This window comes from Mobula birostris, chromosome 2 (genome assembly GCF_030028105.1).
Source record: "Mobula birostris isolate sMobBir1 chromosome 2, sMobBir1.hap1, whole genome shotgun sequence".
NCBI lineage: Eukaryota > Metazoa > Chordata > Chondrichthyes > Myliobatiformes > Myliobatidae > Mobula > Mobula birostris.
The window spans coordinates 12,581,929-12,608,338 of record NC_092371.1 but is presented as its reverse complement, the minus strand read 5'-3'; the positions used below and the strand labels follow the sequence as shown (position 1 = coordinate 12,608,338).

Below are 26,410 nucleotides of genomic sequence, written 5' to 3'. Positions count from 1 at the left end.
GTGACTTAGCTACCAAGTCCAGCAGAACCGTTTCTGCTGATGGGAGAAGGGGCATAGGCAGATTACTGGTGCCTTAAAACCAGTCGCTTCGGGCCGATGGGGCTCAAGAGCCATGGTTGGCAGTTGATCTAGGAGAGGGAAAACTCTGATCTCAAACCTCAGCTGCCTTGTGGCTATACCCACTCTGGAGAAGGCTTTGGGAGTAAACCCCAAGGGAAAAATTCAGAGTTGGAGTCCCTAAGCAGTCCTACATTGAGTTCAATGCTGACTGGCAACTCCTGTGGCTCTGCTGGTACCAAACAGTATCAGCTTCTGCCATTTCTTTGCATTCATCAGTTGCATTGGGAGGAGGAGCTTGCTACACAGGCAACAGCTTGCTCTCCGTATCATACCACCCAGGCCTGCATATCTAGACAGCTAGGATGCAATATCTATGGTCAGCTCTGACCAACGGAGGCTTCGGAATCAGAATCAATCCTGTGCTTAGTAAGGCACTCTTCGGCGTTAAAATGGACTCAGTGTACTAAGCCTTAAAATGAGGGCAGCTCAGTTTGTCTACAGATTTATATTGATTGTGTCCTGGTAATTTGATGTCCTAATGGAAATATTTGCAGAATGAGTGTGTGTGTGTATAACTTTTTTTTAGATTATGAAGACACGCAGTCCTCTTTTATTGTCATTTAGTAATGCATGCATTAAGAAATGATACAATATTTCCTCCGGTGTGATATCACAAAACACAGGACAGACCAAGACTGAAAAAACTAACAAAACCACATAATTATAACATATAGTTAGAACAGTGCAACAATACCATAACTTGATGAAGAAGTCCATGAGCACAGTAAAAGTTCAAAGTCTCTGAAATGTCCCACATCTCACGCAGACGGGAGTAGGAAGAAAAACTCTGTCTGCCATACCCGACCACTGTCCGACTCTGAGTCATCTGAAAACTTCGATCTCTGATCAGCTCTCCGACACCGAGTACTGAGCGCCATCTCTATCCGAACGATTTGACCTCCATCTCGGTGGCCAACAGCAGGCAAAGCCGGGGATTTTGAGGCCTTCCCTCCGAAAGGTTCCCGATCGCGCAGTAACGACAGTAGCGAACGAGCGTTTCAGAAATTTTTCCAGATGTTCCTCTGTGCTTTCACATCCATCTCCATCAAATCAGAATTGTCCACGGCCCCTATTTAACGGATACGATATCATTTTTCACCGGAGGGCTGCGCAAGCACGGTGCATTGTTTCTCTCTCCTCCCACCTATGACTTCAAGTCTGATGAATGATATAGTGCTTTTTGAAAAGACCTCGACTGAGTGCTATCCTCTTTTTATATCATGTTGACTCAGCGTATAAGCAAGTAAAGACGTGATGCGTGTCAGAGATGGATTTGTTTGCGGTTCATAGTGGCCTACGTTATTATGCCATATGTTTTCCACCATCGTGTGAAGAAGGGATGTTTTATGCACTCTGGCTCATTTCACCTGCTTCTCTCAGCTGGAGTACCACATTCCAATTCTGCAGTAATTTAGAGAAATTTAACAGACAGTTTACTAGGCGATGAGATCACACCTGATGTCATCCTTGTCAAACGCCTCGCAGCTGTGCACTATGGCAGGGAATTAATGGTTAATCCCTTCCTATCACTCTCTCCTTTGCATACCAACACCGAAGTAGAAGGATCTACAGCTATGTTTATTTTATTTAGAGACGCTGCACGGTAACGGGCCCAATGAGCCCATGCTGCCCAGTTACACCCATGTGACCAATTAACCTGCTAACCCGTTCATACTTGGAATGTAAGAGAAAACGGGAGCACCCGGAGGAAACCCACATGGTCACAGGAAGAACGTACAAACTCCTTACAGACAGCAGTGGAATTGAACTCTGGTCACTGGCACTGTGATGACATTATGCTAATACTATGCTACTGTGCTGCCTTCTTCAAGGAAACTTTGAGTTTGTCCTTGAATCCTTTTTTCTGTCTCTTGTACTCCTTTCTTCTAATGGAACTTATAGAACAAAGTGTGTCAGAACAGGGATCTAGTTATAGAGGTGTGGCTCACTTTTTTCATTTCTTCTTTAACAGATTGAGCAATTGAGAGGTGAGCTAATGCAAGAAAGAGCTGCAAGGCAGGATCTGGAATGTGACAAAATTTCTTTGGAGAGACAGGTATGTGGGAACAATTAAACTTAACAGCTTTGGTTTGCACAACGTTTTTAATGTTGTAAAGCTTTGCCAAACAACTCCACCCCTAGGTTTGCTCAGAGGTGTTAAAGTGTATCATAGATAAATTGCAGAGACAATCGCAGCTTCAAATTCAAGTTTAATTGTTACTCAGCCATACACATGAATACAGCCAAATGAAACAGCATTCTCCCAGGGTCAAAGTGCAAAGTACAGTACCAACAGTCACACACAGCAGAAGGCACATGTAGCACATATAATTATGATAGCAAAAAATCATACAGTGACAAAACCAATTTTTAAAAAGTTATAATATAGCCCTAGTCCCTGAGTGTCATGGCCTGTGGAATAATAGTGCATGGATGTTGTCCTGGAGCCACGTTTCTGCAAGCACAAGCTCGCAGCAGTTCCTCATCTTGCACAAGTGCAGCAGCAGAGAAACGTAATCCAGCTTGTTCTACACTGAGTGAACACTGGAGGGCAGCACTAGTGGAAGTGGCTAACCCCCAATCCAGCAGCACACAGGTAAGACTTAGCCTGCAACTTGGGGTTTGGGTGAAGCAGTAGGGTTTTCATGGTCAGCAATTTTATGAAGGATCCCACGCACCCTGCTTATGGACTCCCATCAGGGAAGACACCACACAGCCTCTACATCAGGACCACTAGTCTCAGAAACAGTTACCTTCCGCAAGCCATTAGGCTATTCAACATGTCCACCCATTACCCCTCACCACTACTACATACACATCACCTAGCGTCACTTTATGCACATACAGTCAGTACGTATATAACAGTTACTTTGGTTTATAGGATTGCTTTTATTCTTTTTGCTTATTGTGTTTTTTATTGTGCATCAGATCCAAGGTAATGATCATTTTGTTATCAGAATTGGGTTTAATATCACGGACATATATTGTGAAATTCGTTGTCCTTTACACTCATGTACTGAAGAATGACAATAAATGGTACAAGATGCTAATATTGGATGAACACAGATCTATAAGGCAATCACAGAAAGAAATTCAGGACCCACATAGCATCACACCTCAGAATCAGCTTTATTATTATTACTGATATACGTCATGAAGTTTTGCAGTGGCAATACAGTGCAATGTGTTTAAAAATTACTATAAGTTACAATAAGAAATATAAAAAATAAGTAAGTCATGCAAAACAGTGAGGTACCACTCAGAAATCTGATGGCACCTTTTATAACAGCATTGCTTTACAAGGGAAATACAAGTAATGCACTTGAGAGATGAGTATTAGGGTACAAGTAGGCATTCTGATAGGGTCTCAGCTCAAAATGTTGGCTCTTTATTCCTCTGCCTGACCTGCTGAGTTCCTCCAACATTTTTACTGTTGCTTTGGATCTCCAACATCTGCAGAATCTCTTGTGTTTGAGTATTAGGGCTTTGGGGAAAGGTGTGTTCCAGACATAGTGGTAATGATATGTGTCTCATTTGAGGTTATCCTGTCCCACTTATTAGATCTATAATTGTTGTATGATCTACGAATGAGATGGTTAACCCATAATGTCTCCTCATCTCCAGTGTTCACATGAGCTGGACCACATTTGTGTATACCCTGGTGTACATGATAGTGGTTCAATGGTGAGGCCCAGTGGAGATGCAACAACCATCTGACAGTGCTTAGTCTTGACTCTGATGACATACATCTATTGAATTTCTCCTTTGTCTTGCAGAACAAAGATCTGAAGACCAGACTGGCAAACAGTGAAGGCAATCTGAAACCGAATGCTAATTTACCGCAGCTTGAATCTCGAATTAGAGAGCTGGAGGATCAGTTGCAGTTGGAGGAAAGGTACTTGCTTTGAAAAGAAATGTTCAATTCCAGGTTCACCGTGAGTGCTGAGGCAGGAAAAGATTCATTCCATTAACCAGAATCCCTATTGAGGAGATTTTAATATCAGTGAAAGGAATTAGTTACCATATGTGATAACCTTGAACTCTGGCCTTCTGCAACCACTTCCAGAGTAAACCTCTGTGATCTGCAGTCACATCTACCCCAGACCAATTAAAGACATCATATTTCACTCTTAAAGAACCTTGCTGAGCCAGTTGAGTTTTACTGAGAACATTAATCATCTGCTGGAAGAACCTCACAGGCCAAAAGCATGTGTGCTGCTCAACCTGCTGAGTTCCCCCATCTGGATTGTTGCTCCAGATTCAGTTCCAGTTGGTAAATTCTTTTTCCCAATTTGTTTGATTACTTAAATTCAAATTCCTTAGCATTTCTCCAGGTCTGTGGATTTCCAGTGTAGGAACATGTTGTTGTTCCACCTAAGAAATTGTTGTTCCCAGCTAATCCCAAGAGCAGAAATGGGTGGCCATGTGTCAAAAATGAGCTTTGAACTTTGAAAACCTCTGGGATAAAAAGCAATTGTTGCAATTCACCAATGCCCAAGGACAGAAAGCATACAAAAAATGGTGGATACAGCCCAGTCCATCATAAGCAAAGGCCTCCCCATCATTGAGCACATCTACAAGGAGTGCTGCCACAAGAAATCATTATCCAACATCAAGGAATTCCATCATCTAGGCCATGCTGTCTTCTCACTGCTGCCATCAAGAAGGAGGTATAGGAGCCTTTGGTCCCAAACCACCTGGTTCACGATCAGTTATTAACCCTCAACCATCAGGGTCTTGAAGCAATGTGAATAACTTCACTTGCCACAGCTCTGAACTGATTCCACAATCTATGGACTCACTTTCAAGGACACTTGATGCTGTCAATGTTATTTCTTTATTTATTATTTGCTTTTTTTGGTTTTTTTCACAGTTTGTCATCTCTTGCATACTGGTTTTGTCAGTCTTTGTGAAGTTTTGCATTAATTCTATTGCATTTCTTGTTCTACTGTGAATGCCAGCAAGAAAAAATAAATCTCAGTGTAGTATATGGTGACATACAAGTACTCTGATAACACATTTACTTTGGAATAGTTGAAAACCAAGGAATGGGCAAAAGTATCAAACCTGGCTTGAGGAATAGCTTTCAATTCAGTGAGTTATGATCTGTAACTGGCTTGTAACACTCAGAAAATAATTGGATCACTGTTTGAAGGAAAAGAATTTGCACGACGACAAAGAATGGGACCAATTGGATTGTTTTTGCAAAATACTCATCAGGGCTCATTGGGCCAAATGACCAAATCCTGTTATAACAATTCTTTCTGAAATAAAACCAAGGAATTATATGGAAATGTAGGAAAACATCAAAGGAAATCTCTCAGCAAGTCCCATGAACCCATTGATAGAAATCCTGGTGAATTATAGAACCTTTATGATGTCTTTATTGTATTATGTATGGCTCCTATCTGACTGAGCTACACAGTGTTTCTGTGCACATTCCCTCCTTCAAGTAGCCTGATAAAGCTGCAAATGAAGAGCAGCTATTTAGAGAAGTGAAATCCTCTGTCAGGCTAAACCTCATACAGAGAGCGGGCAGGGGAATGGAATTGAGAGGAATAATAAATCAGCCATGATGGAATGGTGGAGAAGGTTCAATGGGCCAAATGGCCTAATTCTGCTCCTATGCCTTGTGGATTGGGAGAAGAAAATTAGTGTTTGTAATCAGAATATAATTTGTTTAAAGGAGACACAATAATGTCACATGGTGCACAACTTCACCGTGTCCCTTAATGAAACAGTCTGTGCACTATTTTTGGATCAATTATTTGATGCTATAATGTGTGCCCTAGCTCTCCACCAGTCCTAAATGAGAGATTTAGTGTGCACTGTATAGGAAGAGTTTGCACAAATATTGCAGATCCATTCCATTTGCTTCACATCAGCATCCTTGTTTGTGCTCTTAGCAAGCTTAGTGTTCAATATCAACCTCTCAGTACTAATCACCAAGCTGCTAAACCTCCCTCTGCAACTGGATCCTCATCTCCCTCATTGGGAAACCACACTCAGTGAGGAACTGTGTGGCTAAGCAAAATTCAAGTGCCATCTATAAACATGCATACTGTTGTAAAGTCTCAGATGCCGACGAGGGAAGCATTCAGAAGTGAGATAGATTGGCTGGTTGAGTGCTGATGCAACAAGAACCTCACACTTGATATCAGAAAGACCAAGGAATAATTGTGGACTTCACGAAACACACATTAGTCCTCATTGAAGGGTTAGTGGTGGAACAGGTGAGCAGCTTTGTCCCTGGGTGCCAACTTATTGGTGGATCTCTCTGGCCAGTACATCGACACAATCACGAAGAAGGCACATCAGCAGCTCTGCTAGGAGTTCAAGGAGATTTGTTATTTCTCAAAAGACTCTTGCAAATTTTTATAGATCTGTTATTTGTTATCATGGAATGGCTTGTTAACTTTTTAGTCTGAACTAGTTTATAGTATTTGCCATTTTCTTTGCTCTTCATTCTTAATATATTTAATATATTAAAATATAATGTAATACTTAATAAACAACTGTAACCAACAAGTTTTGTAATTTTGAATGCAAAATTATGAGCAATATAGATAGGGTAAATGCAAGTATGCCATACACAGTTTGTAGACTTCTGCACTCTGATTGAAATCTCTATTTTGGGGTTGTTCCTTGATTCTGTTGTAGTTACTATTCTATGGAGTTGTTGACTATTCCCACAAGAAAGTGAATTTCGGTTGTATATGGTGAGATATATGTACAAAGTACTTTGATAATATTTACTTTGTACATCAAGGTAGTAAAAAGAAAACAATGCAGAATATAGTGTTACAGTCACAATGAAAGTGCTATTTCAATTTGAGATGGATTTGAAGATCAAAAGTTCATGCTTTAGCATATGAGAGTCTGTTAACAGTGGGATCGATGCTGTCCTTGAGTCTAATGGTTCATGCTTTCAGGCTTTTGTGTCTTCTCCCTGATCAGAGAGTGCAGAAGAGAATGTGCTAGGTGGGACAGGTCCTTAATTATGTTAACTCCTTTCCCAAAACAGCGGGAAATAGAGATGGAACTAGATTAATATTGGATAAATTACAAATATTAAAACTTCACAGTGTGAAATAGCTGCCATGTTTCTATGTAAAAGTATTAGCCTCCAACCATCAGGCTCCTGAACTAGCGAGGGTAACTTCACTCACCACAACTCCGAACACAACTTATGAACTCAGTTTCAAGTTCATGTTCTCGGTATTATTTATTTATTCATTTATTATTATTTATTTCTTTTTGTATTTGCTCATTGGTTGCATATCTGTCTTTGTGTGTAATTTTTCATTGATTCTATTGTACTGTTCTATTGTGATTGCCCAAAGGAAAATGAATTTCAGTGTAGTATGTGATTACATACATGTATTTTGATAATAAATTTACTTTGAACTTTGAATTTTAAAAGTACTTCAGGGCACTTGTGATAGGTTTGCTATTATAAAATAATCTTGCACAGAAATTTTTAAAATCTATTTTCAGTAAGAACCTGATAGTAAGATGACTTGCAAATGATCCTTTTCCTCAATGGTTTCCCATCTCTCTCCACCTGGTGTTAACAGGGAGCGAAGCATTCTGCAAACGTCGAATCGTAAACTGGAGAGGAAGGTAAAGGAACTGACCATTCAGCTTGATGATGAGAGACAGCATGTCTCGGATGAGAAGGACCAGGTATGTTCTTTGGAAGGAGATGGAGTCGTTTCTAATAGAGTGAAAGATCACACAATCCTTGCAGTACTGAAGGAACCTGTTCTGCCACATAGTCTGTTCTGAATCCCTATAGAACAATCTTTTCACAATTCATAATTTATAAGGCATAGAAGCCATCTGGCCCATTAATACAGGTCAGCTCTCACAGCATTCCCATGAGTTCCATTCCACTACATTTCCCAGAGATCTGTTTATTTTATTTTATTTAGAGTTACAGCATGGAGTAGCCCCTTCCGGCCCTTCAAGCCGCACCACCCCAGCAACCCCCTAGATTCAAACTTAACCTAGTCAGGAGACAATTTGCAATGAGCAGTTAATCTATCAAACGGTACATCTTTGGACTGTGGGTGGAAACTGGAGCACCCAGAGGAAACCCACACATTCCATGGGGAGGATCTGTCTATTGTAGTTCACAGAATATAGTTTGAGTATACATGGCCAACAGGAGAAATGTTTGGGCAGGCACAAATTGGAGGCTGGTAAAGTAGTTTTTAATTTTGCAGTAAGTTAGTTAGTGTCATTTACGACCCTTTTCCCCTCGTACAGCTGACCTTGCGAGTGAAAGCCCTGAAGCGACAAGTGGACGAAGCTGAGGAGGAAATTGAGAGGTTGGAAGCTGCACGGAAGAAGAGTCTGCGGGAGCTGGAGGAAGTGCACGAGGCCAATGAGCAACTACAGAGTCGGATTAAGTCCTTGGAAAAAGACGTCTGGTAAGACAGCCTCGGGGCAAAACTTGAAATGCTTTTCATACTAATGCACACTGAGTACACAATAGAGAGTAATATAGCAGTCAGTCATTTAAACAACATTGGATCAAGAAGTTAAAGTGGCAGAGCTCAGATTAATTAGATTGTTGAGGAAGGGAAGAGGTGGCAGGTAAGGCATTCCACACTTTGCAATCCTGGGAGGTGAATAGACAGTGAATATCTCTTTCAACCCATATGCTTGATAGCTGCAGCTCTGGAGAGGAAAGTGCAGCGATATACTGGCTTGCTGTGTTCAATAAAACAAGATACCCTTTTGTGTGTGGAAAGGCAAGAAGTTGTTAAATTATTGAACAGTTTGGGAATGTAATGAGAGCTTTAAAATGTAATTACTTCCTTTCAGCTGATATGTGACTTAATGATTAGATAAAGTTGTGAGAAATTTCTGGCCTCATAATCTAAGAAAAGAAGTGAATTGGAGAGAATCCAAAGGAGGTTTACGAGAAATTATCCTGGAAATGAAAGGGTAACTGTATGAGGTGTGTTTGGCTCTGGGCCTGTACTTGCTGGAATTCAGAAGAAGGAGGGGAGTTCTCATTGAAATCTACTAATTATTGAAAGGTCTGGATAGAATAGATGTATAGAGGATGTTTCTAGTAGTGGGAAATTTTAGGACCAGAGGGCACAGCCTCAAATCCCTTTAGAACAGAGATAAGGGGGTAGTTCTTTAGCCAGTGGGTGGTGAATCTGTGGAATTAATACCACTGGAAATGTTTAAAGCAGTGATTGATAGGTTCTTCGTTAGTAAGGGCATCCAGGGTTACTGAGAGAAGGTAGGAGAATGGGGAAATAAAGCAGCCATGATGAAATGGCAGAGCAGACTCAATAGGCTGAATGGCCTCATTCTGTTCCGAAGACTTGTGGCTTTATGATAAGGAAAGGGAGTCGGGGATGATGAAATGTGACAGCCAGAGGTATTGCATACTATCATATAAGTTTTTAATCCATTCTTGATTTAACACCACGCAAGTAATATTGTTCATGTTATATTTATGTTATTGTTTCTTACAGTTTAATCATTTTATTCATTGCTTTGGTCTTTAGTCCAGTGAGTCTGGGGTGGGGGTGGAGGCGGAGGCAGAGATACTGTTCCCAACCTCTCTAAGGTCGAACAATCTGCGGACTGAGCAGCATCTTTGGGAGGGCAGGAATTGAGGACTTTTCAGGTTTGTAAGCCCTGATGCTGGATCTCCGAACTAAATCCTCAACAATTCCTTCCCTCCCACAGATGCTGTTTGACCTGCTGAGTTCCTGTGGCAGATTGTTTGTTGTTGCATATTGCAGCATCTTCTGTCCCTTGTGTCTCCCTCGAGGTCAGAGACTGGCCCTCTATGTAGAGAGCTCTAGAAGATGGAAATGTGATCTTAAGAATGTAATGCTGAGGTCTTATGAGGCATTGGTCAGACTGCACTTGGAGTATTGTGCGCAGTTTTGGCCACCTTATCTAAGAAAGGGTGTGTTAGGATTGGAGAGCGGATTCGCAAGAATGATCCCAGAATGAAAGGGCTAACATGAGCCCTGGGTCTGTGTTCACTGGAGTTCATTCAGAAAAATGGGGGGGGGGGGAGATTCATTAAAACCAATTGAATATTAAAAGGCCTAGATAGAATGGATGTGGAGAGAATGTCTGCAATAGTGGAGAGTAGGGTAGAGTCTAAGGACCAGAAGACGCAGCCTCAGAATAGAAGGACATCTCTTTAGAGCGAAGATCAAGAGAAATTTCTTTAGCCAGAGGGTGGTGAATCTGTGAAATTTATTTCCTCTGATGGCTGTGGAGGCCAAGGACTATAAAACATAAAGACCATAAAATGGAGATTGATAGGTTCAAGGGCATGAAAGGTTACAGGGAGAAAGGAGAATGAGGTTGAGAAGGATAGTAAATCAGCCATGATGAAATGGCGGAGCAGACTTAATGGCCCAAATGGCTTAATTCTGCTCCTTCGTTTTATGGTCTTGTGGTGGCTCACCTTGTTTAGCTAATCTAGCCATTTGCGGTGGAAGTTGGAGATACATGATTGCGAGAAAACTAGGAGGGGCACAGCCATCAGCACTGCTGTGTCTTTGAAGCTCTACTGACCTGGGTTCAATTCTGGCCTCTGTGTGGAGCTTGCGTGTTCCCTTCATGGTTTCTTCGGGTGCACACACTTCCTCCTACGTCACCAAGCCACGTGGGCAGGTTGATTGTCCATACGGACGTGAGATTGCTTGGACTGTGAATGTGGTGTTGCTGAATCCTGAGACCCTTAACTGTCTTTGATTTATTTTCTCCCTGTAGTCATCAGCTGATTCCTTTATCCTCTAGAGGTGTGTCACCCACCTGCTGGATATTAGTTTAAAGGGAAAATAACAGTCTTTGAACGTCACAACAGGCAAGATCTCCTGGTGGCTACCCATTTCAATTTGACTTCCTATTCTTACATGTCTGTCCATGCCTGCCTCTACTGCCAAGATGAGGCCAAACTCAGGTGGGAGGAGTAACACCTGCCATTCTGTCTGGGTATCCTCCAATCTAATGGCATAAACAATAATTTCCCTACTTTCTGGTCATTCCCCCCCCCCCCACAGTCTTTTTTTCCATTCCTCAATCTGGTTACCTCTTCCCTTCTCTTTACCTCCCTCTGGTACCCCTCTTCCTTCCTTTTTTTCCATGGTCCACTACGCTCTCCTATGAGTTTCCTTCTTCATCAATCCCTTGCCTCTTCCACCAGTCCCCTCACAAATTCTTATTTCATCTCCCCTTGCCTGGCCTCAACTGTTACCTGCCACCTTGTAATCCTTCACCTCTCCACCCCCCCCCCACCTTATTCTGGCTTCTGCCCCCTTCTTTTCCAGTCCTGATGAAGGGTCTCATACCAAAATGTCAACTGTTTATTGCCTGACTTGCTGAGTTCCTCCAACGTTTTGTATGTGTTGCTGTAGCAGATTGTGAACTCTTGTTCTCCTTACAATTATTCTTCTTTCCCCCCTCCTAGGCAGTTCCACTGTAAGCAAGAAGTGAGTAGTGTTTTTTTTTGTTCTGTATCTCTCTCATACATGCCCACGCTCCATTTCTGCAAGCAGATTCAACACTAATGCTACTTGCTCCTCCATAGATTACTGTTCTACACGCTGCTTTAAAATATATAATAATCAGTTTACCAGCCCGCTGCCAGGTTACAGGCACATGCACTTTTAGCTTGCTGTTAAACCAGATGCTTCTGAATGTGCGGTTTTGTTTGGATAGTCCTCAGTGCAGGAAATACTAACTGGTTAACTCATTCCTGAAGCCAGCAGCCATCTGATTATCGTGCTGTCAGGATGAGTAAAAGCTGTGCTGCTTAATGTTCACTGAATGGCATGTTGCTGTCAATATGGCAGAAAAAGTTTCTGCAAAATGAAGTTGGGGCTGTATTTTGAAATGTACATCAAGGTACAGAAGGAAAAATCTGTATTTCTAATGTCCCAAAGGCCTTTGGATCCACCTGTAGTGCAGTCATTAGCAATCAATCAATACAGTGGATTCCAGTTGACTGGGACACATTGACACCAGTACGTTTTGGCCCAATTAAGCAGCTGCCCCAATTAGCTGAAATTTCATAGAAATAGTTAAGAAAGTTTTTAAAAAAAAAGCAAACTACCATTTAACTGGAATAACAATTTATATATTTAAATAAAATACAAAACAAATTAGAACACGATGAATGCTACTACAGTATCAATGGAGGATTTCATCCAATGTACACTGCTGTGTTCTTTTAACTGTGAATGGACAAATTCAGCAGACACCTGCTGTAGATTGCCTTCATAGAATGCTATCGACAATTGCATCATACAAATTTTCATTTTCATTGTAACATTAAAGATGATTGTCAATACCTTCAAATTCTTCGTAGTTTCTAACTTGTTGAAGTAGTGAAATCATTTCGTTTTCATTCCTGGCATCTCCAAGCCCAAATGTTTGAAACTGCAGTGAGCAAAACAGTTCTGAATTGTCTTGCTGCTTATTTCTTGCCAACTAGCACTGACAAAAATCACTGATTTTTGAACATAAGTACACATAACTGATGCTATTTAAAAACGTTGCTCTACGCATGGTGTAGTGTCTAACGACCACACAAATGCACATGTCTGATGCTAATTAGGAACTGTCTGGCAACGGTCTCCTGTCCCAATTGAACAGCACAGTGTCTCAAATAAAAGAAGAGAATCCTGGCTATTTTCTCAATTAGTTTTTGTTCTTTAAGAGTTGTCCCAAAGAAACAGCTGTCTCAATTAACCAGAATCCACTATAGCGTACAGCCAAGAAATCTTCTGTGTTTGTGATGCTGAGAAGACAAATATTGACATACCTGGTATGGAAAACCAAACTTTAGTGTACCTGGACCCTTAAGTGCACTAGTTGCTACTGGGTACAATAGAAAGGGTTCATGATCAATCACCACCTGCAGAAGCCTATTTCAATATTGTCTGGTGTTTTTTTGCAGAGACTTGCTGAAATATGTAATGTGATTACAATGGAACTCAGTCTGTTGCGTGGAGTTGGTGGGGGGTGACATTCAGTCCTTCAGTTTTGCTCAGTCAATTGGGGAAGAGATTGACGGATGTGTACCTCACTTCCAAACTAGAACTTAAGAAATGAAAATAAATCATCAAATTTAGAATAAGTTATGTTAGTTCAGCAGATAGGATAAAAATACAATTAAGGAATTAAAGTTAAGAAATGGTGAAAAGAGTAAATTACAGGAAGAAAAATAAAATACTATTCCTGTTTGACAGAGAATGAGGAGTTTGATTTTACTATGTTACTAAGTTCAAGTTTATTATCACTTCAGCTGCGTACATGCCAAGCAAAAATCATTCCTCCAGAACAAGGTGCCCAACTCAGTATGTATAATGCACATACAGCACGCAGTCATGTTACCACAAAGAAATTAACATAAAGGTGCATTTACATTGCAAGTTTTAAAAAAAAAAATGAACAGTGTAACACTGCTAGCACATCATATGTGGTGAGACTTGGGTGGTGCCAGTGAGATCAGGAAAACACCTGTCAAATATTGAAATAGAAATCATTCCATTCCCTTTCAACCAGAGCTTGTGATGCTGGATGTCATTTTTTGTCTTAAGTTCAGATTGAAACAGTGCATTTATTGGCATTCATTGTGTCTTGCATACAGTGAATTATGAATGAATAGCTGATATTAGACCCAAACACTGCGGCTGGTCTGCATACAGCAAGCTCCTACTAGCAAAAGTGAGCTAAACGACTTGTTACTTTATTTGACGCTGGCTAGCTGGGAACTGCTAGTTTGAATGCCCAGCTGTTTTTGGATCAATGTAACAGGAGTATTCATGTTCTCCCAGCAGGCAGGCGGATGACCACGCAAACAGTGCAGTGCCATTTTTGTTCATCACCCCATTGTCTAGTAAGATCTGTGTTCATCTCTGATGTCCTCCTGACACAGGGGTTTTTAGGATGATATCTCAAGATTCAAGCTATAACTGTGGCCGCTTCCCAAGTATAGGAAGGTTCTCCATGTAAAGGAGGAGATTTACCAGGATGCTGCCTGGTTTAGAGAGTATGCATGATGATCAGAGATTAAGGAATCTAGGGCTTTACTCTTTGGAGAGAAGGAGGATGAGGGGAGACATGATAGAGGTGTACAAGATAATAAGAGGAATAGATAGAGTGGATAGCCAGCGCCTCTTCCCCAGGGCACCACTGCTCAATACAAGAGGACATGGCTTTAAGGTAAGGGGTGGGAAGTTCAAGGGGGATATTAGAGGAAGGTTTTTTACTCAGAGAGTGGTTGGTGCGTGGAATACACTGCCTGAGTCAGTGGTGGAGGCAGATACACTAGTGAAGTTTAAGAGATTACTAGACAGGTATATGGAGGAATTTAAGGTGGGGGGGTTATATGGGAGGCAGGGTTTGAGGGTTGGCACAACATTGTGGGCCGAAGGGCCTGTGCTGTGCTGTACTATTCTATGTTCTATGACATTTGGGATTTGGAATGGGTTTGGAGATTTGATAGGGAAAGCCCAGTGAGAAAGAATTAATTTAGTTTACATTTTTCTGACACTGAATCACAAGAAAAATGCTTTGGCCTGAGAAAGAATATTAGAATCTAAAAGGTTTAATTGTGAGGTTACAGTGCAAAAAAAGGGCTAACTTCCTCAAATGTAGAAGATTAAGGAATGATCAGATGGAAGTGTTTCAGACGAATAAAGGAAGTGACCAGACAGATTCATGGGCTGAGTGTGGAACAAGAGGTGAAGTTCAAAATAACTTTATTATCAAAGTACGTGTATGTCACCATTTACTACCCTGAAATTTGTTTTCTTGCAGACATGTACAGGAAAATAAAGAAAAGCAGTAGAATTTGTGGAAAAACTATACATAAAGAGATGAGGACAAACAACCAATGTCCAAAAGAAAACAAACTGTACAAGTAAAAATGTAATACTGAGAACATGAGTTGTAGAATCCTTGGAAGTGAATCTGTAGGTTGTGGAATCAGTTCAGAGTCCACGCTGGTTCAGGAGCCTGATGGTTAAAGAGTAGTAGCGGCTCCTGAACTTGCTGGTACGAGATCCAAGGCTCCTGTTCCTCCTCTTGATGGTAGTAGTGAGAAGTGAGCCTGGTCTGGACGATGGGATCTTTGATAGACACTGCTTTTTTTGTACTCAGTGGTAGGGGGAGGCTTTGCCTATGATGAACTGGGTTGTGTCCACCACTTTTTGTAGACTTTTCTATTCCTGGACATTGGTGCTTCCATACGCCAAGATACAATCAGTCAAGATACTCTTTATTATATATCCATAGAAATTTGCAAAAGTGGTATTAAAAACTTTCACCTCGTATGACCCTTCTGGAGAGGTTGGTGATCTACGAAAAGTGAGGCCAAGATTTATTGTTGTTCAGCCAGGACACCAACCGAAATAAAAGCCGGAGCTAAGAAACAGGTCATCCGTCATCTAATTAATTGCAAGTATAGCTACAGGCCACCACCTCTCCTTATATTCCTGTGTATCATCCTGAATGCTCTCCCTTCATAGCCTCAGTAATGGTGATCATAACTACTCCACTTGTGCTTATTCTACAGGCGGAAAAATACTCGTTCCAACATGGATCTAAAAGATGACGATGACGACTTGAGTTCAGACGACGATTTCGAAAGCACGTTCAATCCTTCCTCCATCAAGTCACTGATTACTGAGAGCAATTTGCAGACAAGCTCCTGTTAAACCTTTCCTTTGGAAGATTTTCACTAGTTCAGTATGTCACTCTCTGTGGCTGGTGTGTACAGAAGGAAATAAGATTATTTGCTGAATCATTTGACTACAGTATCATTGTCAGAAATTCAGCATCATGTAAATGATCTGATTATGCAAAGCTTTAATCTGTCTTTTGGGATCCACTTTTAGTAAATGTACAAGACAATCATACAACTTAAAACCTGCTTTTGATAGGAATATTGTATTTTAAGGTTTTTGTTGGAACAAGTTTTTATTCCTGTACCATAGGGAGATGAATAAAGGTTTTGTCGTTTGGATTTCTAGGGTTGAAAGCACTAAAGGAATTGGAGCTAAAAGGGAGTCATTCTATGTGCATTGTCTCTGAACTGTTGAGGCTGCTCGTCACTGAGGTAGGCAGCCTTGACTGCACCCTGGCGGGTACATTGTGTGTGTTGAATTTGTGGGATGATAGAACCCACTGTATCTGTTGACAGACCACTCAGATCTAATGGTCTCTCCCATTGCTATCCTGTTGTACATAGTGAAAGCTGCTGTCTACCCCCATCTCCTTGTTGCACAGCTCTCTTGAGTGTTGTTTCCTCTTTGGTATTGGTGGTTGCTGGTCATTCACTGAGAGAATCCACCTTGAAATTAGTGTTGTGTATAAAAAGATCTTAATATCTTCCAGGCCCCCAGCACTAAGCCCTAATAACCACATTCCTCTTTTGATTGTGTTTTCTACCATATCTGTGGATGGGTTACTGTGTGTCCTCCTTGTATCTGGATAAATCTAATGAAACTCCTGTGCCTTGTATATCTAACTCAAGTGTTTGTGTATTCTCCCCTTTAATTGGTCAACTCGCTGTTCATATCACCAATATCAACCTCTTTATCTGAGGCTGCCTTTATTCTGAATTGCTGTGTCTTGAAAATCTTTTCTACTGAGCAAGCCCTAAGTGTGGTACCTCTCAGATTCCTGTGGTTGTACTGTTTGAAGTACAAGTCTGAAGTGTTTTGCAAGCCTTTGAGTGAGATTATTTGTGACTGGTGTTTCTGTAAGAGGAAGTTGATTGTCTGCAGATGCTTGTAAATCATATCTCTGCAAGTGACTGCATGTAGGAGAGAGAAGGTGCAGAGGGAAAGATTGATTCCATCTGCTTCTAACCAGGAAACGTCTGGGATCAACTGAAATCAGAATACTATAGGTGTAATTATGGGAATTATTTAATATTATGTGTTTTGTGTTTCAGTTGGCATATTAATGTTCCTTCATTTTAGCCAAGCTCCCACCTTTGGACACAACAAGTAACCATTGATTGTGCTTCACGAGATGAAGTGGCTTTCCGAATGAATGACAGGGATTTTGGGAAGAAAGGTTACTGCATTTATATACCACCATTCAGCCTATTAATTATCATGGAGTGTGGTTACTGTTTAAATAGGAAATTTGTGTATAGTAAACTCCCACAAACAATATGAAAAATGGTCAGATCATGCTGATGTAGAGATAACTACAAAATGAATATTAGTAAGGACACAAGATATCCCTCTAAAATTATATTGTTCAATCTTTGAGTGAAAAGGGTGAAGGGTTCTGAGTTCAACATAAATTCATTATCAAAGTACGTAAATGTCACCATATACGTGAACCCTGAGATTCATTTTCTTGCCTCTTTTGGTATTAAGAGTGGGACAAGATCTGCTCTCCACAACCACATTTTCTTCTCCTCCCTAATTTGTGCCTTCAACAGTAATAGTACAACCAATCATACAGGAGTTGAGTAAGGGAGAGAATAACAGCTTTTCAGAACTGTACATGGCTCATCATGAAAGATATAACTGAATAATATATAATGTGTTGCATTTCACAACATCCAGATAAATATGACACACATTATGAAAGGCAGCTGTCCCTGCCAGAGGGTCTATAAGTGAGGTCTGTGGTCTCAAAATTATGAGCTCGTCCAGTGAGGACGGGGATGAAATGAGGCAATGTATTTGCACCCAGCAAACTCTCACTAGCAGTTGTGTGTTAATGAGGGGTGGTGGGTAATGTGCTTTAGCAATATTAGTCTAAGAATAAATATAGGATAAGTCAAGTGAAAATGTGCCTGTGGTGCTGCTGCAAATAGGTTTTCTTTGAACCTGTGCATACATGTAAACTCAACTCTGATTTTAACCTTTCAGGAAAGGATTTGTTATTATAATGAATGATTCCTTTGCACTCGCATTATTAAAATACTTGGGGCTGATACCTGCTTTGTTTCATGTGATTAGAAGGCCTGTGAAGTGACTCAGTGCCAATCCATGACCTCTGTCTGACCTTCCTGCCAATAATGATCCTGCCATTTATGGTTCGGGGATTTGTTTATTCTCTTTGAGATCATAGACTCCTCCCCACATCCCCACCTCCCCATTTCAGGCAAGGTTCTCGGGTCAAAATTATCCCTAATTCAATGTATGCTTAATAGAGAATTGCAAAAAGGAAAACTGCAGGGTCCTGATGGGAAAGATGAGTGAAACACCAATTACAATTTGGGGTACACACACAAAATGCTGGAGGAATTTGACAGTTACAATGGAAAGTCAATGTATTGGGCCAAGACCCTTCATCAGTGTGAAAAATTGACTCTTTATTCCTTTCCATAAATGCTGCTTGAGCCGCTGAGTTCATCCCACGTTTTTGTGTGTGTTGCTCTGGATTTCCAGCATCTGCAGAATCTCTTGTATTTTTCAATTACTACTTGGAAAATGCATTATATCAGTCTCGCTATTAATATTGCTTGGGCTCGTGCGTTGTCTTGCTTTTGTTTCATGGTGAATCATGAGGTGAGCTGCCATCAACTTTACAAATGCCTAACATCAGAATCCTTATTTTTGTATTGTTAGTAATGACTGAGGCACAACCATCTTGCTGGATGTTGCCTAGTTTTGTAATTGTGCAATAATAAAGAAGGGAATAAAATTACCTCTAACACCTGGTATATAATTTGCACTGGCTTGTACCCTAGCCAACAGAGTCCTCTGTCCCAGGGTAGTGTTTCACATTGTCCCAGTGTAACCCATCTTGTGTCTTCTAGGTCAAGATCCTCCCTCTCATAGGGATGAGGTCTTCGGAGCTTCTGTTGGTATCTCTGGAGCTCTGGGTTTTTACTGGATGGGGATGGGCTGGGTTGCTAGCCCCATCTCCAAACCACCTCCTTTCATAACTGAGCTTGGGACTGTCCATGGTGGAGTTACAGGTTCTTTAGGGACTTTAATGTCAAGAAAATGCCTTTCTTAGGCTTAATATCCGGCTTTTCTCCCATGCATTCCAAATCAGTTTTGAAACCTTATTCATCCTATTTGATGTTGCCGTTCACAATTTCATTATCTCATGATTAAATGAAGATGAAAATACAGACGTCAACTGGCACATACAAAATGCTGGAGGAACTCAGCAGGCCAGGCAGCCTCTGTGGAAAAGAGTAAACAGTCGAAGTTTCGGGCTGAGACCCTTCAGCTTCGACCTGAAACATCATCGGTATTCTTGGCCCGTTGAGTTCCTCCAGCATTTTGTGTGTATTACTTGGACTTTCAGCATCTGCAGATTTTCTCTTGTGTGACGTCAGCTGACAATGGTTCTTCCAAGCTTTTCAGTCATACTTAATTTTAGCTGATGAACACCAATGTACAAGTCACTCAGCTGTATGTGTGGCCCCTTCCAAAGATACCCAGACTTGTACACCAGTTTTTATAGTGTTTCTTCACTTGGTATCAGCTATAAGTATAACACACTCACAGAGAATGCTGGAAGAGCTCAGCAGGTCAGGCAGCATCTGTGGAGGGGAATAAACAGTCAACGTTTCGGGCCCAGACCCTTCATCAAGACTCATTCCTCATGAAGGGCCTCGGCCTGAAATGTTGACTGTTTATTCCCCTCCATAGATGCAGCCTGACCTGCTGAGTTTTTTCTAGCATTTTATATGCGTTGCTCAGTATTTCCAACATCCGCAGAATCTCTTGTCCATTAACTGCAAGTATACTGTGTATATTTACAATGTAAATGTATCCTGTTGCACACTTTACTGTTGCCAAGATTCACTGGTGTATAAATTGAAAAATGAATATCAACTAAAGAAATTTATACAAAATCTATATAGAGATATATATACATATTAACTGTATAGATGAGAGTATTGATTACCTGTTGATCCAACTCTGTATGAGATTTTGATTCCAGTTTGTGTGGGAATTTTCAAAGCTTATTTTTTTTCCATATTTGTATTTTTGTATATATGAAATTCAAAACTTTAATTTGCATTTTATGTTTAAGGAAATAAATATACTTAAGATATTTTCTTTGCAAATTGTTTGGTGATTCGTTTAATTAGTACACATGACACCTTGCCTCAGTTAGTGCTTTTTTTAATTGTTTATTTATTCAGAGATACAATGTGGAACAGTCTCTTCTGGCCCAAAGAGCTTCACTACTGAGCAACTCACCTATTTAACCCTGGCCTAATCACGAGAACAATTAACCCACCAGCTGATACATCTTTAGACTGTGGGAGGAAACCAGAGCACCAAGAGGGAACCCACACGGTCGTGGGGAGAACATTCTTACGATATTGAACTCTGATATCCCGAGCCATAACAGTGTCACACCAACCACTGCACTACCCTGGTGGCTAACCAGTTTGCAATAAAGCTCCTTAGCTGACAACTCTTCATAATCTAAACAGTTCCCAAATCAGAAATGCAGCAGCAAACGGGATTCCCATCTAGCAAGATGTCTGCAGCACCCGGTAAATTCTTCCCACCAGTTTCCCCAACGCTTCTCTGCATGTATGGGCTGCACACAAGTCAGGCTTGGGAGGACCCGCACTTCACTACTTGCATATTAGGCTCTTAATCTATTGAATGCTACTCCAGTGACATTGGTACCATGGTATATGATATCAGGTCTTGTATGGCAAAAGGGTTAAATAGCCTACACACGTTTCCACTGGAATTCAGTATCATATTATACACTCAGTGGCCAGTTAATTAGGTACAGGAGTGGAACCTGGTGTGGTCTTCTACTGCAGTGGCTTATCCATTTCAAGTGTCAACGTCTTATGCATTCAGAGATGCTCTTCTGCACACCACATTCATGGTTATTTGAGTTACTGTCACCTTCCTGTCTTTTGAACCAGCCTGGCCATTCTCCTCTGACCTCTCTCATTTAATGAGGGTTTTCACCCACAGAACCACCACTGACTTTTTTTTTATGCGTGCCATTCTCTGTAAGCTCTAGAGACTTGTGTATGAAAATCCCAGGAGATCTGCAGTTTCTGAGATGCTCAAACCACCCTGTCTGGCACCAAGAATCTTTCTAAGTGGTCAAAGTCACTTGGGTCACATTTCTTCCCTATTCTGATCTTTGGTCTAAATAACTGAACCTCTTGACCACCTCTGCATGTTTTTATCCATTTAGGTGCTGCCACATGATTGGCTGATTAGGTATTTGTATTAAAGTACAGGTGTACCTAGTAATGTGGCCACTGAGAATATGTGCTCCTTCAATCTTCCTGCAGGGTGATCAGGTAGATCGAGGAGACTGGACTGAGACGGGGGATCATTGAGGTTTAGATTACAGGAAGGTTAGGTGGTGGGAGGGCTGAGAAGTGATAAGTGAAATGATCTGGGAAGGTGAGATTAGGAGCAGAATTGGGCCATTCCTTTATGGCTGATTTATTATCCCTCTCAATACCATTCTTTTGCCTTCTCCCCATAGCCACTGATGCTCTGACTAATCAAGGACCTACCAACCTCTGCCTTAAATATACTCAAATGCAGCTTCCATAGCTATCTCTGGCAAGGAATTCCACATATTCTCTACCCTCTGGCTAAAGAAATACCTCCACATCTGTTCTAAGTGGACATCCCTCTGTTCTGAGGCTGTGCCCTGTGCAACGTCCTCTTCACATCCACTCTATCTAGATGGTTCAATATTTGATCAAATGCATTGAGATCCCTCATTCTTCTAAACTCCAGTGAGTACAGGCTCAAAGCCATCAATGCTGCTCATACGTTAACCTGTTCATTCCCATGGACCTCCTGGACCCATTCCAATGCCAGCACATCCTTTCTTAGATAAGGGGCCCAAAACTGCTCACAATACTCTCAAGTGTGGTATGACCAATACCTTATAAAGCCTTAGCACTACATCCTTGCTTTTGTATTCTAGTCCTCTTGAAATGAATGCTAACATTGCATTTGTCTTCCTTACCACCAACTCAACCTGCAAATTAGCCTTTGCACCTCCGATTTTTAATTTTCTCCCCATTTAGAAAATAATCTATGCCTTTATTCCATCCATCAAAGTGTATGATCGAACACTTCCCTACACATATTCCATCTGCCACTTTGCCCATTCTCCCAATCTGTCTAAATCCTTCAGACTCCACAGGTTTGAGGAACTGTTTTAGACACGTTTTGCTTTTGCGTCTCTGAGTCATCCGAAAACTTCGAGCCTCCGAATCAGCCCTCCAACACTGAGTACTGAGCGCCATCTCTGTCCGAACGATTCGACCTCAATCTCAGTTGCCAACAGCAGGCAAAGCCGGGGATTTTGAGGCCTTCCCTCCAGAAGATTCCCGACTGTGCAGTAACAACAGCAGCAAATGAGCGTTTGAGAAGTTTCTCCAGATGTTCCTCTGTGCTTTCACGCCCATTCTCCATCAAATCAGAATTGACCACGGCCCCTATTTAACAAATACAATATCATTTTTCACCCGAGGGCTTGTATGTCACCATATTATAACCCTGAGGTTCATTTTCTTGTGGGAAATCACAGTAAGTACACAGAAACACAACAGAATGAATAACCCAAGACCACACACCAGTGCACAAACGACAACAAACTGTGCAAATACAAAAAGAAAAAATATATATAACAATAAATAAATAAATAAGCAATAAATATCAAGAACCTGAGATGAAGAGTCCTTGAAAGAGAATGGATAGGTTGTATGAACAGTTCAGTGTTGGCATGAGTGAAGTTATTTTGCAATACAAGATGGAGTAGTCTCCTCCAGCCCCTTCAGTCGTGCCATCCCTGAAACCCCAATTTAACCCTAATCTAATCACAGGACAATTTACAATGACCTGATGTGTCTTTGGACTGTTGAGGAAACTCGGAGAACCCCACGGGGGGGTCATAGAGAGACTCCTTACCTCCTCTGGTTCAAGAGTCTGGTGGCTGGAGGGGTAATAACTGTTCCTCGACCCAGTAGTGTGGGTCTTGGAGCTCCTGTACCTCCTTCCTGATAGCAGCAGTGAGAAGAGAGCATGGCCTGGGATGGTGAGAGCCCCTATCGGACTGGCTACCAGACTGCGTCAAGGGTGCGTGCGGCTGGTTCTTCCGCTGTGTTTCAGGCACGTGGAGTGAATTGGCAGAGCTGGGTAAAATTACAGCATTTAAAAGGCTGCAGGGACACAGAGAGGAAAGGGTTAGAGCAGAGATTCCCAAACCTTTTCTATTCCTAAGCAAGGGGTTGGGATCCCCTGGTTTAGATTTAGAGGGATATTGGCCAAACACAAGCAAATGGGACTAGCTCAGGGAGGCAACTCGGTCAGCATTGACTAATTGGGCTGAAGGGCCTGTTTCTCTGCAGCACGACTTTATGATTACAAGAAAACGGCCCAACCTCATCTGATTATTCAATAAAATTGTTAACTGTTTTGGCCTCTGCTCAGCTTTCCCACCCCGTCCTTTTACCTCTGTAACTCCATAGTCCAAAGACCGGTCCTCCTTCGTCACATGAGATTCTGATTTGTTTTACTGATCCAGGTTGGGAATACACAACCCAGATTGAAATACAGGTTGTTGCCGCACCAACACTGTATGCCCTCAACGCTCGGCAGAACGCAACAAGCAATAAAACAACAACAGCAAAACAAGCTCCTCCCTCCCACCCTCACACCCTCCTCCAACTCCAAGACAGGCCGATGGGCCTCCAGTCTCCAAACTCCAGGCTTTGGGCATCGGGCTTCCACTTCCAGACTCTCCACTGACTTTTGGACGTCCACCTTCAACGGTTGACCCTCCTCAAAGAGCTGGTGACATCCTCGCGACTCAGGTATTTGTGCAGTCTCCCCAGTTTATGCAATGGATCTGGGGTTGAGAGGGTGAATAAGCTTTTAGTTCCTCGGCAGCCACATCACCGAGGATATCACATGGTCTGTACATACCGGGTGTGTGGTGAAAAAAGCACAGCAGTGCCCCTCTCACCTCAGACGGTTGAAGAAGTTTGGTAAGGACTTTCTACAGGGGCACGATTGAGAGCATCCTGACTGGCTGCATCACTGCCTGGTATGGGAACTGTACTTCCCTCAATCGCAGGACTCTGCAGAGAGTGGTGTGGACAGCCCAGCGCATCCGTAGATGTGCACTTCCCACTATTCAGGACATTTATAGAGACAGGTGTGTAAAAAGGGCCCGAAGGATCCTCACCCCAACCACAAACTGTTCCAGTTGCTACCATCTGGGAAATGGTACTGCAGCATAAAAGCCAGGACCAACAGGCTCTGGGACAGCTTCTCCCACCAGGCCATCACACTGATTAATTCATGCTGATACAATTGTATTTCTGTGCTATATTGACTGTTCTGTTGTACATACTATTTATTGTCAAGGCATCCGTTAGTCTTGTGAGACCACGGATCTGCGCCTGGAAAGTCTTCACTCTCCAGGGCGCAGGCCTGGGCAAAATTGTATGGAAGACCAGCAGTTGCCCATGCTGCAAGTCTCCCCTCTCCACGACACTGATGTTGTCCAAGGGAAGGGCACTAGGGCCGATGCAGCTTGGCGCCAGTGTCGTCGCAGAGCAATGTGTGATTAAGTGCCTTGCTCAAGGACACAACACGTTCCCTCGGCTGGGGCTCGAACTCACGACCTTCAGGTCACTAGTCCAATGCCTTAACCACTTGGCTACATGCCCATACTATGTATTATAAATTGCACATTCAGACGGAGAGTAACATAAAGATTTTTATTCCTCATGTATGTGAAGGATGTAAGAAATAAAGTCAATTCAATTCAAGAGGTTGGTTGGTATTTCAACCTCTTACATGTTGAAGAACTAATGAAGCAATGTGCTTTTAACTCTCTACAGTGCTGGACCCGGTGGTGAAAGAGGGTTGAGTGCTGACGGCCAGCGTGCTTTGAAATGGAGGCGCGCACGCGCACACACACTCACACACACACTCACACACATACACACACACACATACACACACACACACACACACACACACACACACACACATATACACACACACATACACACACTCACACACACTCTCACACACACTCACTCTCATGCTCACATTTGCCCACATGCTCAGTGTCAGAAGCCAGTAGAGACACAGCTGCTGATATGAACACACCAGCAGACATCGGTTCAGATACAGGTGAGTTACTTATCATAGTGGTGAGCATGCAGTGAAACTCCTTGCAGTGTATGTTGCTCAGAATAAACGCGGTAGGAATAAATGACGGTGATAATAAATACAACGAGTGTACAACAACAGACTGACGGGAAAGATAGTGGCGGTGGTTGTCATTGTGCCCAGCGATGGCAGGGAACCTGTGCGGGAGAGTTCTGGACACGACCAGCCCCTTCACCAGAGGGGCTACCCATAAGACCATAAGACAAAGGAGCAGAAGTAGGCCATTCGGCCCATCGAGTCTGCTCAGAGTCTACCCCTCCCTGGGCACTCCGTACACCCCTGTAAAGATCATAAAGCAACACAAAATGGTAAACTTCTGTAAGACTTACAACTGAGCGAGTTAGAATTAGCAGTGGACTCACGTGTTAGGATGAGAATGAGGAGTCAAAATGAAACGGGAAATTCAGAGTGAAGGCGTTCCAGTCCCCCAATTTATGTCAAATCTCCTCGATTTAGGGGAGAAGGGCACCACATAAAACGTGTTGTGGATGTCAGCAGGTATTATCCCCGGCCTTGTAATTCTTCCAGAACTCATATGTACGTACATACAATCTATCTGTGTATATAAGCTATCTTTTGTATTTATATTTATTGTGTTTTTTGTTATCGTCTTCTTTATCTGATTATTTTTTTTGTGCTGCATCAGATTCGGAGTAACAATTATTTTGTTCTCCTTTACGCTTGTGCACTGAAATGACATTAAACAACCTTGAATCTTGAAGATGTTGAAGGAGGGAAGGAGATGGCCAATATTTCACTTTCAGTCACCCCTTATCATGAAATTAGACGTTCCGAGCATTTGTGGGAGCTTTTTCTCCGTGTATTTCTTACACTGAAACTGTATACACACCCCAAGGTGCGATTGAAACTCTTGCTTTTGTACTCCAGCGACTACACCCAGGGACAAATTCTCAGCTAAAGAGCTGTGGTTAGGCGTGTTGTGTTTCAAGGTTAGCTGACCGAGGGGGAGGTCGGGCGCAGAGAGATTCCAGCTTTCGATCAGTCAGCTGAGCTTTCTGCAGGGCGATGCAGGGTGTGTGTGTGTGTGTGTGTGTGTGTGTGTGTGTGTTATCATCTGGGCACGACTGGATCACATCTACTGTTCC

At 42.0% G+C, this 26,410-nt stretch overlaps 1 protein-coding gene across 2 annotated transcripts in view; it reads left to right on the top strand.

Moving 5' to 3' along the window:
- cgnb (cingulin b) overlaps positions 1-20,107 on the top strand; it is a 133,716-nt gene extending 113,609 nt beyond the window's left edge. For both annotated transcript variants that reach the window (XM_072283329.1, XM_072283339.1), the window contains exons 18-22: positions 2,093-2,176; positions 3,897-4,015; positions 7,698-7,806; positions 8,392-8,555; positions 15,695-20,107. In XM_072283329.1, coding sequence (XP_072139430.1) covers positions 2,093-2,176; positions 3,897-4,015; positions 7,698-7,806; positions 8,392-8,555; positions 15,695-15,836 — 618 coding nt within the window. In that variant the 3' untranslated portion in view covers positions 15,837-20,107. The remainder of the gene's footprint in view (positions 1-2,092; positions 2,177-3,896; positions 4,016-7,697; positions 7,807-8,391; positions 8,556-15,694) is intronic.
- The last annotated feature ends 6,303 nt before the right edge of the window (positions 20,108-26,410 follow it).